General features: G+C 44.5%; 7 protein-coding genes across 9 annotated transcripts; all 7 read left to right on the forward strand.

Annotated features, from left to right (window-relative positions):
* Window positions 1–5,741: 5,741 nt before the first annotated feature.
* LOC125949996 (uncharacterized) lies at window positions 5,742–7,149 on the forward strand. Of its 2 annotated transcripts, none has more exons than XM_049677531.1 (3): window positions 5,742–6,012; window positions 6,072–6,185; window positions 6,255–7,149. In XM_049677531.1, exon 3 carries the CDS (start codon window positions 6,277–6,279, stop codon window positions 7,081–7,083), a length of 807 nt encoding a protein of 268 aa, XP_049533488.1. In that variant the 5' UTR covers window positions 5,742–6,012; window positions 6,072–6,185; window positions 6,255–6,276; the 3' UTR covers window positions 7,084–7,149. The 2 variants fall into 2 exon arrangements, with proteins under 2 accessions (XP_049533488.1, XP_049533487.1); XM_049677530.1 differs by having other exon boundaries at window positions 6,260–7,149.
* An 11-nt stretch (window positions 7,150–7,160) lies between these two features.
* LOC125949998 (uncharacterized) lies at window positions 7,161–8,351 on the forward strand. 2 transcript variants are annotated; one of them, XM_049677535.1, is made up of 2 exons: window positions 7,161–7,360; window positions 7,423–8,351. In XM_049677535.1, exon 2 carries the CDS (start codon window positions 7,464–7,466, stop codon window positions 8,292–8,294), a length of 831 nt encoding a protein of 276 aa, XP_049533492.1. In that variant the 5' UTR covers window positions 7,161–7,360; window positions 7,423–7,463; the 3' UTR covers window positions 8,295–8,351. The 2 variants fall into 2 exon arrangements, with proteins under 2 accessions (XP_049533492.1, XP_049533491.1); XM_049677534.1 differs by having other exon boundaries at window positions 7,302–7,360; window positions 7,420–8,351.
* Window positions 8,352–8,666: 315 nt separating this feature from the next.
* Window positions 8,667–9,740, forward strand: LOC125949997 (uncharacterized). The gene is made up of 2 exons (XM_049677532.1): window positions 8,667–8,745; window positions 8,806–9,740. Exon 2 carries the CDS (start codon window positions 8,853–8,855, stop codon window positions 9,696–9,698), a length of 846 nt encoding a protein of 281 aa, XP_049533489.1. The 5' UTR covers window positions 8,667–8,745; window positions 8,806–8,852; the 3' UTR covers window positions 9,699–9,740.
* Window positions 9,741–11,147: 1,407 nt separating this feature from the next.
* LOC125950000 (uncharacterized) lies at window positions 11,148–12,622 on the forward strand. The gene is made up of 2 exons (XM_049677537.1): window positions 11,148–11,259; window positions 11,333–12,622. The coding sequence occupies exon 2, from the start codon at window positions 11,374–11,376 to the stop codon at window positions 12,172–12,174; it is 801 nt and encodes a 266-aa protein (XP_049533494.1). The 5' UTR covers window positions 11,148–11,259; window positions 11,333–11,373; the 3' UTR covers window positions 12,175–12,622.
* A 17-nt stretch (window positions 12,623–12,639) lies between these two features.
* LOC125950002 (uncharacterized) lies at window positions 12,640–13,633 on the forward strand. The gene has a single exon (XM_049677538.1). It carries the CDS (start codon window positions 12,789–12,791, stop codon window positions 13,587–13,589), a length of 801 nt encoding a protein of 266 aa, XP_049533495.1. The 5' UTR covers window positions 12,640–12,788; the 3' UTR covers window positions 13,590–13,633.
* A 142-nt stretch (window positions 13,634–13,775) lies between these two features.
* On the forward strand, window positions 13,776–14,732 carry LOC125950003 (uncharacterized). The gene has a single exon (XM_049677539.1). It carries the CDS (start codon window positions 13,867–13,869, stop codon window positions 14,662–14,664), a length of 798 nt encoding a protein of 265 aa, XP_049533496.1. The 5' UTR covers window positions 13,776–13,866; the 3' UTR covers window positions 14,665–14,732.
* Window positions 14,733–14,974: 242 nt separating this feature from the next.
* LOC125949999 (uncharacterized) lies at window positions 14,975–16,103 on the forward strand. Its single transcript, XM_049677536.1, has one exon. It carries the CDS (start codon window positions 15,122–15,124, stop codon window positions 15,938–15,940), a length of 819 nt encoding a protein of 272 aa, XP_049533493.1. The 5' UTR covers window positions 14,975–15,121; the 3' UTR covers window positions 15,941–16,103.
* Window positions 16,104–16,202: the final 99 nt, after the last annotated feature.

Below are 16,202 nucleotides of genomic sequence, written 5' to 3' on the forward strand. Positions count from 1 at the left end.
ACACATCTGTACATGAACGCACACACGTACACGGAACAAGCAGGACAAAACCGTCGGCCGGCTTCCACCTTTCGGCAAGTCTTCGGTCATTTTCCTCCCGGGAAATCCAGCTCAGGGGCGCAACCGGCACCCTCTCGATGGCGATAAGTGCGCATGCCTGGCACATCACGGCAGTGAAGCAACGCGTTATCAGGGGTATGTATGTGGGGAGTTTGGACGAGTGGTTTCGAGAGATGAGAACAGTGTTCCGTAACCACACACACTTTCACTCAGGTCTCTCTCGCTGGTAGATGTTTAACATTTTTCTTCTCTTTTCACAGTTCCATAGTTTTCCCGATTTTCCCAAGTGTTGCCGCGACGGTTTCATCGATTTCGGTGACAGACTGATTGGTTCCGGTAGCAGAACAAGGCGTATGATGAAGCTGCTCGCGGACACATGAGCTTGATTCTAATGGTCATGCAAATAGCTACCTTTTCACCTTTTCTACGAAATTGCGTTTATTGCGGCGGTTGGGCGATTGTGATATCTGTCCGGCTTTAATGTGTTTCGAGCCTCCGTACAGTACTATGGCTACAGTATGGCTCCAACTCGTATGACAAGCAGTTACTTGCTCTTCTTGAAACTATAGCGTTGGCACTCTAGCCAATGTTAGTGTAAATAATTTTATTTGATGATTTTGGTGTGTTGAATTCATCGAAACACATACTCTCATACGCAATTATCGTGATATTAATTATAGCGCTACAGGAGCCCATCACAGGCCCCAGGGAGTCTCTGGTGGATATTTGTCACTGACAATCCCATAAAGCCAGATTCTGACGAGTACGCCATCGAGTGAACTATCGGGTTTCTACACTAACAGCAAGGCCAGCTACATCATTTATACAACAAGGACACGTCGCAATGTGTCCCAGACAATCAAATTCTACGTCAGCGGTAAAAAGGCTTCCTCCATCATCTGTGTTCTATTATAAACGTTTCTAAATGTGCAATGAAGGACACAAAAGAGTTGTTCATAGATACGTCGATAATTGAAATGGCAGTGCCGCTACTCGATCATAGCGCCTGATATTAGATTACGGAAGTAAGTACATTTGTAATAAAGAGGACGAACGTAAAGATATCAAACACAAAGCTCTACTGCAAGCAAAGCACCCGGTAACCCTCAAGCCTCAAGGGAAATATACGAACAACAAATCCTTTGCGAATACAAATTGTACTTGCTTCTCGCTTGCATATTCGTGATTTGTTTAGCGACATGAATGCACTACTAAACGGAATTTACTCTTTTAGCGCCAAGATTGTCCTTTTTAGAATGTTGCTGTTACGCGTTAAATTGTCCTTCGACCAATGCAAGTAGTCTCGTGACTAGTACATATTGTCCAATTTTCAATAAATCCCCGGGATGATACTGTGATGAACGTTAATCTTCCGATTAAGTGCTAACACCAACTAACGAGTACAATAATTTTGCAAATCCACTTCGTTTTATTGATAGTGCTTTAGCCCCTTTGCATCTGTCTGAAAAACCCTCGAAACACTTGTGATCGTGATCGCTACGGGTACGTGATTGGCAGTCACGAGGGTGCGCTGTTCAACGGTAGGGTGGTACGTGCAAAGTTGTTGGTGCTGTTGAGCACTTACAAACACCGCAGCAGTCACTGCACACACACACACACGCACACATACATACAGCTCTCGCAATCGATAGGGTATGCATGCGTTACACAGCACAAGGTGCTGCTGTGAACGGTGCACACAGAAGATGCACCAGAACGGCACAATCAAGGCCACCCAGTGCAGGTCACTGGTAGTAATACCGTCTGTTCCCCATGTTCTTCGATTATCTCTGGCACCGTCGGATCCGTCGGCTCTGTCGTTGTCGTCGTCGTCGTCGGACCGGTTGGCTGCGCACGGCTGTGGGAACCGAAGATGACTTCAGAGAGCCGCCGAATGCATTCGAGGAGTGCATTTCAATAGTGCTGCTGCATTGGTCTGCTGCCTCACGCGAGCGTATACGTGAAGCGATGATGGTGTAACGGTGGTGGTGTGATCGGAATGCACGGAAGTGCATTTTCACTTTCCGCTCGCTCGGCTGGGATGCTCTAGCCCACGTTCCTAGTGCGTACCCCGTTCGTTCATCACCCATACTATCCATACCAGTATCAGTATGGGTTAAAAAGCCCTTGCAATGCTGTAATTGCCACCGAATGGCCACCCTGCATAAGCTATGCATTGGTTGGACGAACGAACAACATGAAGCAACAGCAGCAGCAGCAGCAGCAGCAATGGCCAGCCGTTGACTTTCGGTGCACTTTTGAAGGGCACTACAACGCCAGATGAACTTAACCACAATCACACAGAGATCTCTTCTTTCTTTGTCCCGTTTGGCTGCTGTTGCTGCCCTGCTGCTCTATGTAGAGTACGCACACGAGCACATCAGCCCGCGTTGTGGTTTAAAGCGTGCACTGAGCGGAGAGCATCGTTCACCCTCTTTCCCATCCAATTATGTGCAACTATGGGGCCACACGTTGGTGTGATGATGATGATGATGATGATGATGCCGAGGAGCACCATCGTACACACACCGTGTACACCGTGTCTACCTTGCGCTGTTGCGCCAACATGCAATGTGGGTATCGTGAGCACGAGTGCCCGAGTTCGCGCCCGCAATGGCTAGGCCGCGCGATTTGCAGTCAAGTGGTTCTTTCTGGTACATACGATCTGATGCTATTTTATGGCGTCGTCCTGACGGTACTATTTGCATTTACAACCGTTTCATACATTCACCGCAAAACCAACAAATGTTTGCTAGTTTAGTTACACAATTTGGTATAATGGTGAATATTTAACATAAAAAAAGCAAATAAAGGAAAGTTTACAGTATGGCCATTGCATGGGTCCCTCTGTATTGCAGAATCACGATCGGGACAAGAATGTCGGTGAAACCGTGTCTTCATTGGCGAGGAAAACGGAAAGCAACTGCGGTGCATACGATGCAACAATTTTAATTTGGCATCCCTCTAATTATAGTCCCGCCTCCCAGAATGATCGAAGCGCGCATTTTCTGTGACGCGGTCGAAGAGACCTCCACTCAAAAGCACGCTCGACGCACACCAAACTCCAAGCGCCACCCGCCAAACTAGCGGGCCTATATGCAAATGTGGCCCCGCAAACGGGGCATTCTGGCAAACGACGGTAAGGGAAACAAGGGTTTTCCGGATCTAAGGTCTCCGCTTTCTGTGGTCGTGGAACGTTGGAATGCTTATCTCGGCCATGCGCGGTCCCCGTGCGTTGTCCACATAAATACATCTCAACGCGCACCCCCTTCCCGAAAACAGCAACTCGCAGGTTACTCTCAGCACGCTGCCTTTTGCAAAACCGTGCCCACAACGTGCGCCACCAACGACGTCAATGGTCGCTCGCCTATTCGTTGTGGCATACCACCATTCGTTCCGTTTCTCCCACCGTTAACCGTCGATTTTGTCGATCACCCCTCTTAGTCGCCACTTTGCACTTTTGGCGGTACAGTGGACGCCACAAACACTACGCGGACCACGCTAAGCCACGAGGCCGTCAATAACCTTCGTCTCGCCACTCTCTTGGATTTGGCGCCAGCAGTTGGGGGTTGGCTTGGGTACTACCACCAACCTTCTTACGTCGCTCGCCCCGCATGTATGTGCATTGTTTATGTTGACGATCGAAATAGTAACGATCTCGTCTGCTGCACGCGCTCCGCTTGCAGAAGCGATTGAAGCGGCCCACAAACGAGCTACAAGGTGCAGGTGCAGTTGCATCTGTTGGTGCGTTCTTATTGAAATCGCGATATCTAGCAGGCATTGGGGCATGGTTCCCCGAGAGATAGCAGCCGGTTCTTAGCAACCAGTTGAGGTGGCGCAAATTTGAAACCGATGCAACAACGCAAGATGATTCCGATGGAAAATGATGGCGGAGGCGTAAGATGAAAAGATGGGCTTTTACACAGCTTTACTTACTATTTTTAACTCGGCTCGCCCGCGCGCGCTCGCTCTCGCTGTTTCACGGTCTCTCTCTCTCTCTCTCTCTCTCTCTCTCTCTCTCTCTCTCTCTCTCTCTCTCTCTCTCTCTCTCTAGTTACTCGCACTTTTCGATTTTCTCACTTTTGAAGATATTCGATGATGATGGTTGATGATCCCGGCGCGGGATCGCAGTTTTACTAGCAACTCACACCACTGCACTACTGCACTGCCGGCGGTTTTTACAGTTTCTGGCTGCCGCGTGTTGATGCGGGTGTATGTGGGAATGCGCGCGCACGCAATCCGCCGCACATTGAAACGACCCCGCCAGCGAGGAGTACACGCGAGGACCGCGGAGGCAACACGTTGCCGCTGACGAGACGGTGTGTAGTCGACAGGCGCGGTGTGTGGCTCTCTCTTTTCTGGCGATATTACATTCAACACATGGTGGTTTCTCGGTCTCTTGATGTGTTCGCACGGCACACCGCTGAGTGATGGTGTACTAATAAGAAGCGTCGCGCTGCGGCAAATCACACACGCCCCATTTTGGCCACCTGGACACTGTATCCCGTCACGATTGAATGTTACTGCTTCCGTTCCTCGATTGTTCAATGATACGCAAAGTGCAACGGCAGAGCGAGTCCAGGAATGTGATTTGCACCTTCGCCTACACGTGACTAACTAGCGCGCCACTTGGATTCGCATTGCGTGTTCCGCTGTTGCTGTTGGCGTGGTCCGAGCGATCCGTTTGTTGAACTTTCCGCGTCCCGAATAGTTGACACAGACACGAAGATCTGCCGCTACGGACGGTGCCTCAGAACGAAACGGAGAGACAGAACGAAGCGGAGAGACAGAACGTGCTCTTCGGCGCCACGAACGACCACGTTTACTCACACTAAACTTCGACCACCTCCCGCTGGCGTGCGAACGGTTCTGGGAGTGGGAGTTTTTCTTTAATAATCCCGCTGTCTAGGACGAGTTTTGCCGAGTTGGTGGTGTCGATTTCCACAAAAGATCACCTGATCACTAAAATTGGACGCCATCAAATTCCACGCCAAATTCGCTGGTGCTACAAAAAATGTACATACTTTTTTGCATTATTACGTTTTGTTGAAGGTTTACTGAAGTTAGGAAATTTTTATATGGATTTGGATTGACATAAAACCATCGTTTTAGTAAGCTTAGTTGAGGAGATGAAAAACCTCAATTTCCCTTTGTGTTTCTGTGTTCCAACGCGATTTAAAGGTGGTCGAAGGAGTCCCCAAACTATTGCAGAGGAGCAACCGAGTGGTTGGCTTGGTCCGAGGTGTGAGGAGGTACCTTAGAGCCGGTCGATCTCCGCCTGACCGCCTGTGGGTTTCTTTGTATACGAAAATCTGCCCTTGAAAGCCAGAAAGATCCTTGCCGTACTCCGCATCCAGGATGCGCGGTCCCTCTGGTATGGCCAAAGTATGGTGAAAGGGTTTAGAATCCTTTTTCGTTATTACTGGGCCTTTTTGGGGATCCCCCCTCCCCCTCCCGCCCCCTGGGGTGGCGAGATGGTCAAAAAATAAAAAATCAACTGAAACGCTGACCAAAAATTTTCAAAAATGTTAAAGCGCGCTTCACATTGAATCCCACAGTGATAATCGATGCAGCATGCGCATTTCCCCCATAAAAGGGCAACATTTCCATAAAAAATCAAAATAAAAAGCTAAAAATGTTCTGCGTGGCACTGTAGCATTGTTTTGGCTTTGAGGTTAGAAACTCGAGTTTGCTGTGAAATAGTGGAATTTTTAACTTTTTTCGTGTATTTCGTGAATTTTATGATAAAGATGAAGACGATAAGAGCAAATTGGAATCATTTGCCTTTCCCGCCGTCATTCCCGTTGGAAAAGTGAGCCGGGAAAGTGTAAAAAACTTGGAAAACCGCAGCGCGAAAGATACACAAAACCGACCGGGCTGAAACGCCGGAAAAGGATTCTAAATTCTTTTACAACACCACCGGGACCAGCTCTTAATCAATCAAGTTTTAAGGTTCATGATTCTGCGAGGATCTTCTTTCAATACAATTAACAATTGATTTCTCCTTCCAGTTATCGTCACGGCAAGATATCCTGCTCTTAAGAACCGACAGATTGCACTTAATCGGTCCAACTCACGCATGAAACATCCTCAAGTCCTCAAGGAAGTAACAGAACAAGCAAAAGGTAAAATGTTATAAGTTATCCATATATTCGAAGGATGGTTGAATAGTAATCAATGTCGTATTGTTGCAGAACAGACTCACGAGTGCTGACGATGGAGGTGGACGAGGATGGCGAAGTGTGTTTCGAAGAGGGCTACGTTGTGAGAAGCGCGAGTGATCAAACCTGGAGCAGCATGTTCGGAATGTTGTCCACGATAAGCAACCGAATCACCGAAATGCGATCCAAAATCAAGGCTATCGACAGCAGACTAAAGACCTGCGAGGAGCAACAAGCGGAAAGTACGGAAATCGTCGGGAGCGAGGTGGAGGAGCTAGCATCTCAGATGTCGGCATTAAACCGTACTATTGGAACATTGCAATTCGATGCAATAGCTGCACCGATAACGGCGTTTATAACGCCTGCTCGATGTAAAGAGGATCTAGATGATCTCGAAGCCAAGGCTAAGGACAAACAGTTTGTCAATTTAGTTGCTCACACGTTTGCCCGCGAATTCGGCTATAACCGGCAAGGAGAAGGAGCCCAACTATTTCCACTAATAATACACTATTTCTTCGACAAGGATTTCCTGATGGATTGTACCTGGTCCGGAATACATAGGGAAACGATCAAGTATATGCCTCAAGGAACGATCCCAAGTACTCCCATTTTTATCTACAGCAACCTTAGAGAATTGATTCATGCTTGTGTAAGTATTTCGGATGAAACCTTTACACAAGCTCAGTGTGTGGCGATGCTGCGTGCGAATCTTAGGAGTTCCCGAATGAAACTTAAAAGAATATGCACTCGGACGAATAACAAGGCAAAGGAGAATATACCTTGCGAGGATGTAGCGGTAAGAGGAATTGTAGAAAATCAGCTGCGACGACTACAGAATGTTGTAGAAAGGAACGACGCTTAAGAGGGAATGGTTATGTTCACAGGAAATAAATTTATAAGGACAATATATAAGAAGAATTTAAGCAAAACTACCATAAGCGAATGATCAAGTTAATGCAAAAGAACTTATCATGCAGCTCAAACAAGACAACAATCGATCAACTGCTCATCGAGCATTCGAAGTAACGCTTCTACCTTTTGCGTTACAAGCGTCATTTTGATCGATTGTTTTCATTTCACAAATCGAGCGCGCCTCTTCGCATGAAATTCTTAATTCCTACACGAAAGGGAGCCTGAAAGTAAGTATAAAACTACGACTAATATTCCATTGATATTGTAGCCGGATCATTCGTTACAGCAGAAGAGGTTCCTCAAATTCAGGAAGTCGTTCCATCTCCTGTAATGGATCGGGGGCCGAAAAGGAAGATTGAAGATCATGGTGAAGAAGCCTGGTTTGAGGAGGTGAGCGTAGAAAATGATCCCAGTGATACGAATTGGAACAGTTTAGTTGCCCTAGTGTCTGGAATAAACAACCAGATTACGGAGCTGGATACGGAAGTCAATGAAGTCGACAGCAGACTGAGGCATTTCGAAGAACAGCAAACAATCAGCATCTCCACGATACGAAAGAAGGTGGAAGTACTACGGTCACAGATTCCATCACTGAAAAGTGTGTTGAAAACCGTCGATATCGACCCTGTTGCTCCCCCACTATCGTCGTTGCTAAAACCTATCCAGTCGAGAGAGGAACTGGACGAACTCGAGAACAAAGCCAAAGACGAAGAGTATCGGAATGCGGTGGCACAAGCAGCTGGACGAATTTTCGGCTACGGTCGAATAGGAAAGGGTGAAGTCATTTGCTATGAAATGGTAGACTACTTTTTCGACAGGAAATTCCTTATGGAATGCTCTTGGCACGGGTATAACCGCACATTTGTGAATGGTGAGCTAAAGAAAAAGGTTGGCTTCATTAATTATGACAATACCATCAAACTGTTTCATGAATGCGTCTGCATTTCCGATGAAACATTCACTGAATCAGACTGTTACAATTTCGTGAAGGTGAAAATGTTACGAAATACACTGCGACGGGTACAGGCAAAGAAAATCAGAATGCCCAGCAAGATACCTAGAGTTAGATCTAAAAAAACAGATACTGGCAGTGATTTAGCAGTGCAAGCGGTCGTCGCAAATCAACTGCGACACTTGCAGAGCACTGGTGGAAATAGCTAGGGATCATCGAACTCGTCTCATTTTTCGTTTCGATTAATTTTAAATGTATTATTAATAAACTAGCAAAATATAATTGAAAAAACTGTTCAGTGTTATGTTTAAACTTGTTTTCTTCAATTTAACAGCGCAGTTTCTTACCAAGCACTTTGAAGGATGAATTTTAATGTTCAGTTAACAAAACACACGAGGCGTATTAGAAGTTAATTAATTGAAATATTCAAACCGGACGATAATTCCGAATGAACGAATAAATGGAAGTTAAAACATATTAATGCAAGAAACTTATCATGCAGCTCAAACAAGACAACAATCGATCAACTCCCCATCCTCCGAAGTAACGCTTCTACCTTTTGCGTTACAAGCGTCATTTTGATCGATTGTTTTCATTTCACGAATCGAGCGCGCCTCTTCGCATGAAGTTCTTAATTCCTACACAAAAGGGCAGCTGAAAGTAAGTTAAAACTACGACTAGTATTTCATTGATGAAGCTAAAATTCATTTGTCATTGCAGCAGAAGAGGTTCCACAAATTCACGATTCAAAACAGAAGTTCCTTGCAATGGATCAGACACTGAAAACGAAGATTGAAGATCATGGTGAAGAAGCCTGGTTTGAGGAGGTCAGCGTAGAAAATGATCCCAGTGATACGAATTGGAACAGCTTGGTTGCTTTGGTGTCTGGGATAAACAATCAAATGGCAGTACTGAATACGGAACTCAGTGGAATCGACAGCAGACTGAAGCATTTCGAAGAACAGCAAACAATCAGCATCTCTACCATTCGAAGGAAAATGGATGTGCTAAAATCGCAAATTCCATCTCTAAAAACTGTGTTGAAAACCGTCGAGATCGATCCTGTTGCACCTCCACTATCGTCGTTGCTAAAACCTATCCAGTCTAAGGAGGAACTGGACGAGCTCGAGGCTAAAGCTAAAGACGAAGAGTACCGGAATGCGGTGATACATGCCGCTGGGAGAATTTCAGGCTACGATAGAAAAGGAGAAGGAGAAAGTATTTGCTTTCAAATGATAGATTACTTTTTCGATAGGAAATTTCTGATGGAATGTTCTTGGCTCGGACGAAGGCACAGGCGCGTGAATGGCGAGCTAAACAAAAAGATTGGTTTAATCGAGTATGGCCATACCATGAAGCTGTTTCACGAATGCATCAGCGTTTCTGATGAAACTTTCACACAATTTCATTGTTACAATTTCGTAAGGGTCAAAATTTTGCGACGTTCATTACGACGCGTTCTTGCGAAGAAAACCAAAATACCAGTTAAAGCACCCAAACCTAGATCCAAGAAAACAGATACCGTTGACGATTTAGCAGTGCAAGCGGTCGTAGCAAATCAACTGCGACACCTCCAGAACGCTGCTGCAGAAAGTGATGAATCGTCGTTATAAAATAAGAATAGTTTGCTTTAAGAATAAACTAGAGAATGAAATTAAACGGTAGTTCTGTGTCCTGTTTAAATTTATTTTCAGTGAAAGTGTTGCAATATTCGTGCGTACCATATCCGGCTGATGAATGTTGAAGTTATTTGGCGGAATTTTTAATAAGCAGTTATTTTAATAAATTGTGGAGAGATTGTCGACTAGAAAGCGTTACCGTTTGAGGCAAATGCCATAACGCTTTTCCGTACCCGGCGCGTGTTGTTTACATTTTTTCGAAGCGACAAATCGTGGCTGTGAAAAGTTCGTGAGAAATTCTTATTTTCTGTACTATTTATCCACATAATGATTATCGATTCTTTACTCCAGTTCGCGAAATTCTATCGGCTGCTGAGTATGGAGGTTGTGGATAGCGACGGCGAAGTGTGCTTCGAACACGGCTACGCTGTGAAAGATGTAACTGATTTCAGCTGGAAAAGCTTGTTCGGAATGCTATCTACGATAAGCAATCGGATTGCGGGGATAAGACTGCAACTGGATGCAATCGAAAGACGAATTAAAGACTGCGAGGAGCATCAAGCGAACCGAATATCTATTACCCGCAGCAAGCTCCAAGTGATCAAATCGAAGATGGGAATGCTAAAACAAATGCTGGATACGACAGAAATAGGCGCTCTTGTGCCACCAATAACGGCTTTAATCAAGCCTGCCATGTGCAAGGAAGACTTGGATGAGCTCGAAGCTAAGGCTAAAGACAAACAGTATAGTACTTTGATTACTCAGGCAGTTGGCCGACTGCTCGGCTATAATCGACAAGGAGAAGGAGCTTCCGTATGCCATCAAATAGTGGACTACTTTTTCGATAGGCACTTTTTGATTGAATGTTCCTGGTCCGGAGAATCAAGACATCTTGGGAGGCCTTATCGAGGGATTCGCAAAATTGCTCTATCGTCGTACAAACATGTTATAGAACTTTTCCACGCTTGCGTTTGCATTTCCGATGAGACATTCACACAAAATCAGTGTGTTAAATTTTTACGTCTCTGTCTGCAGTATTCGACCATCCGTGTTAAGGCGAAGAGGAAACGAAAACCAGTAGCGCGTCGATGCAAAGCTAAGAAGAAACCCACAAGCGAAGATCTAGCAGTAAAGGTGCTCGTTGAAAATCAATTGCGACGACTGCAGGCAGTGGCGGGTAATAAGATGACTGGAATCTAAAAAATGCGTTCCGATAGAATAAATTTGATAAAGCAATATGGACACTCTTTAAGAAAATTCGAATTAAGGACAAGTATGAGACACTTGCATCAAGTAGGTAAATCAACGACTTTCTAAGCACCTTCTTTTGGATGCTTTAGTAGTAGAAAGTCTTGAATTGATTTGTAGCTTAAATAAACTCAATTTTACCAACTTCCAAGAACTTATCTTTCGAATTAAACATTTTTTGGTCGATTTGATTGTGGAGAGATCCGACTCGATGTAACGCTTTTGGCGGTGAAGATAGAAACGTCAAAATCCAGCGTCCTTCATGTGTTTTGTTTACTCGTCGGCTTACCCAAAAAGGCTCCAAAAAGTGCGTAAAATCTGAATATTTTCTGAACAGAATGATCCTCGAAAGGCATTTAATATCCGTACTATCGTTGCAGCACAAATATCCGCGTAGGAGTTCAATTATCAGCCGCTGACGATGGAGGAGCTCGAGGTTGAAGAAGTGTGTTACGATCACGGTTACGCTGTGAGAGAAGACGACTCGAGATGGAATAATTTGTTTGGAATGTTGTCGGGAATAAGCAACCGGATAGGGGCAATCAGCTCCGAAATCAATTCAATCGACAACAGGTTAAAAAAGTGCGAAGAGATACAAATAGAAACTGCTGCCAGTATTGGGAGCGAGGTGGAAACGCTGAAATCACAGATGGCTACGCTAAAGTGTGTGATTGAGACCGCCGAAGTAGATGCTCTTGTACCGCCGATAACCGAATTAATCAAGCCGGCCAAGTGCAAGGAAGATTTGGATGAACTCGAAGAAAAAGCGTTGGACGAACAGTATAAAAATGAGCTGGTACAAGCCATTGCACGAATTCACGGATGTAATCGAATAGGAGAGGGAGGTACCGTTTGCTACCAAATCATTGATTTCTTTTTCGATAGAAAGTTTATGCTAGAGTGTTCCTGGTCCGGAGAGTCGATAAAATCGGGAGTGCATAATCATGACGCTAAAATTGCCTTATCTAAATACTGTAACATTATAGGACTTTTTCATGCGTGTGTTAATGTTGCGGATAGTACATACACACAAAATGAGTGCGTTCAGATCATCCGTATGTGCTTGAAAAATTCCAAAAGACGGTTGAAAGCAAATCGGAGACGAAAATCTGCAGCGCAAGTACGGAAGAAGAGATCCACTAGCGACGATTTGGCCGTGCGGATGGTTGCAGAAAAACAACTACGACGGCTTCAGTCGGCTGTGGGGAAGAAGATAGGTTGATCCGGAATTTTGCGTTTGCATCTTCGTATAAGACGATGTGAATATAATATTGTCGGTAAGAACTTGGAAGAAAGTTAGCATGATACATATTAATTTCACTGATTACTTGTTCGACGCGATCCGAGCTATTTGTGCCTGAGCTTATAACTGCATGCGATGGGACACCTTAGTAGGAAGAAGATATATTGTTTTATTCTTTCCGAGTGAATATAGTTATTGTTCGTTTATCACAGTTTGAATTTAAAGGCATTTCCGAATTTCGGAGAGCTCCGCGATGTGTCGGCTTCCCCATAACAATTTCTCTACTTTTACTATTTTACAAAATAATACTGGAATTTTACAAAATAACTGGAGCACTTGAATATTTTAGAACAACATATTTTTATTTTAGTACATTTTTCAATAGCACGCTGTTCATGCTATGAACTTATCAAGCAACTCATGCAGCAGTGGAGAGATTTTAACAAAACAAATAAAAGCGTTATGCGTTACGCAGGTGCTGCTAACGTCAAACATCTTGTGCGTCCTGAGACTGTTTACAATTTCGCGGAACGAAGAAAAGAACGGTTTCTGTTCGTTTTACTTACTGCCGGTACTTTTATCGCGTTCTGACGATGGAGATCGAAGAAGATGTGTGGTTCGAACACGTAAATATAGAGAATGGTTCGAGTGAAACTAACTGGAACAGTTTGATCACCATGGTGGCAGGAATTAACAACCAGCTTTCTTCGATAAGCAAGCAAATTAATGCAATCGACAGCAGACTGAAGAAATTCGAAGAGCAACAGGAAGAAACCTCGTCCGTCATTGAGAATGAGGTGGAGGAACTGAAATCGCAAATCCCTACGGTGAAAAGTGTGCTGCCAACCGTCGAAATAGATCCTGTTGCACCACCGCTAACATCGTTGTTAAAACCTGTTCAGTGCAAAGAGGAACTGGATGAGCTGGAAGCTAAAGCTAAAGACGAACAGTTCCGGGACGAGATTGTACAAGCAGTTGGACGAATCCATGGCCATGACCGGAAAGGAGAGGGTGATACCGTTTGCTATCAAATAGTGGACTATTTTTTCGATAGAAAATTTCTAACCGAATGCTCCTGGTATGGGCGAATGAGTCAACGTACCAAGAATGGTCCTGGTAAACGAAAGATTGGGTTAATCGGTTATGGCAGTACGATGAAACTGTTTCATGCCTGTGTCCATCTTTCCGATGAAACATTTACACAGACTCAGTCCATCAAATTTATCCGACGGTGCCTCAGATACTCTGCGACGCGAGCGAAAGCAAAGATGGTAATAAAACCAGCGGCACGGCGACGGAACCCAAAGAAGGTAGAAACCAATGGCAATTTAGCTGTGAATGCAGTCGTAGAAAATCAGCTGCGACACCTTCAAACTGATGCACGCAGAAAATAGTCTTAGTGATTCGTGAAGATGGAATAACTTCATAAGAGAATAAACTTGACAAAAATTTATCGTGCAGCTCAAATAGATCAACAATCGATCAACTGCTCATCGAGCATCCGAAATAACGCTTCTGCCGACTGCGTTACAAGCGTCAATTTGATCGATTGTTTTCATTCAGCTATTTCAGAACCACATTCAGATCCAAAAAGTTCGTAAAAAAACACGGTTTGTCCCAATTTTCGACGGATTTAGTAACGAAGATCTACATAAGTTGGAGCCGGTGAAGATGGAGATGATCGATATTGAAGAGGAGGAATGTATCGACTTCGATTCCCGGTGGAACAGTTTGATGGAAATGCTGTGTGGTATGAGCAATCAGATCTCCGAGTTGGGTTCGCAGGTTACAACGATCAGCACCCAAATCAATGATATCGACAACAGGCTAAAAAAGATGGAAGAGCAGCAAGAAGAATCGATGTCCGTCGTCCACAGCGAAGTGAAAGTACTGAAATCACAAATAACTACGCTTAAAGGTGCGCTGGAGTCCGTCGAAATCGAGTCTGTTACTCCATCTCTATCGTCTTTGGTAAATCCGGCCAAGAGTAAAGAGGATCTAGATGATCTCGAGACCAAAGCTAAAGACGAACAGTTCCGTTGTTCCGTTATAAATGCAGCGGCGCGCATCCACGGCTTTGATAGGAAAGGAGAAGGAAACAACATTTGCTATCAAATGGTTGATTACTTCTTCGATAGGCAATTCATGACCAAATGCTCCTGGTCTGGAAGATCCAGACGAATCCCGGAGGATGATTCACTAGTGCAAAAGATTGGAATATACACTTACGGTAACATCATAGAAATGTTTCATGCATGTGTTGCCGTTTCAGACGATACATTTACGCTAAATCAAATCGAAGCCTTTTTCCGACAATGTTTAAGCCATTCAAAGACGCGGGCAAACGCACAGATGATAAGAAAGTCCGCTGCACGTCGACGAAACGCAGTAAAGAAAATTACGAACGTCGATTCAGACATGAAAGCAATCGTAGAAAAACAGCTTCGAAATCTGCAAGCCATGCTGTAGGATGTAGGAATTTGCATTTTCTGAATAAACCGAAATACAGCCATTCCCTTGAGTGGCGTAATTTAAAGAACTTATCAATCAGTCGTCACGCTGTTCTACAAACGCTCGATGTGGAGAGATTTGGCGAGTAACGCTTTTTCGTTTGACGTCTCTGACGTCAGACAACTTCGCGCGTCGCTTGTTTACGTTTAGCGCATCATATTCGATAAACTGCATAAAATTCCGTATTTCCGTGGCGGAAATGTGTTAAAAAGAACGGTAAGTTAACTCCAGTCGCTCGTTTTCCATGCACATAAATTCATGTTCGTTTTACTTTTTATATAGACCGATCAGAGTGCGATAGTGGATCAATAACTAGCGGTAGTCCTTGAAGCAAGAAAGAACTGCAGCAGCGATTGATGATCAACGCGTAAGAAAATCGACCGTGTTCCATCTAGCTGTTCCATCTACCGGAACGATGGATTCTGGCGAAGAATTTTATGACCACCACATCGAAGTGAAGGACGAAGTAACGATAAGTGCATCCGAGGAGGAAGTGGAGGACGATGAAGTTGAAGTGATAACCGGATCAAAGTGGGCTAGAATGTTTGCCATGATGTCGGCTCTGACGAGGCAGGTTGCTGATATCGATAGACGGCTTAAAAAGATCGAAGAACAACAGCACCAAAGTTTGTCCAACATTCAACAAAAGGTAACAACGATTGGCACAAAGATTGCTGCGTTTGGTAACATATCGAGTTCGGAGAGCAGTCTCCTTCCGCAACCGATAACGGCATTCTTTTCGCCGGCCAAATGCAAAGAGGACTTGGATGAGCTCGAGGCGAATGCTTCGGATGAGCATTTCGTCACTGCCGTTGCTCAAGCAGTTGCACGAATCCACGGCTATGATCGATCTGGGGAAGGCGTAACTGTAAGCCATCAGATAGTGGACTACTTTTTCGATCGACAATTCCTGCAAGACTGCTCCTGGACCGGTCGAACACGAAGCGCGGAAAATGTGCGTAAAATTGCGCTAGCACCCTACGAAAACATAAAGAATCTATTCTATCAAAGCGTTCACCTTGTTGACGAATCATTTACACTGAACGCGGCCGAGCGATTCTTTCGAGATGTTGCCAAACATGCAAGATCTCGTGCAGAGGTGAAATTTTTGAGAAAGCCCGCCCTGAAACGACGGAAGAGCCGCAAGAAGCTCAGTGCACTAAACTGTTCGAGTGAAACTGTAAAGAAAATTGTGGAAAATCAATTGCGTCATCTGCAGGCTACGCTTTCGTGAGAGGGCAGAGGTGGATGATACGGGCACTTCGATTAGAATTGACTTTGTTTTGAAATATAATTAACAATGTAATGTACTAGTACTAGTTTTTGCTGATTACAAAGTGTATGAGAACGGTTGGGACTTGAAAGAAATAAATCTTCTTTGTTTGTTGCATGTCTCATGTGATGTGTGTTCGAATGGAGGTACGGAATGCGTTGCCTCTCATTGTAATTTATACAAAATCCGATCAGAAAAAAACTAACTGTGCAGCTTAACTACA

Source organism: Anopheles darlingi, chromosome 2 (genome assembly GCF_943734745.1).
Source record: "Anopheles darlingi chromosome 2, idAnoDarlMG_H_01, whole genome shotgun sequence".
NCBI classification, from domain to species: Eukaryota; Metazoa; Arthropoda; class Insecta; order Diptera; family Culicidae; genus Anopheles; species Anopheles darlingi.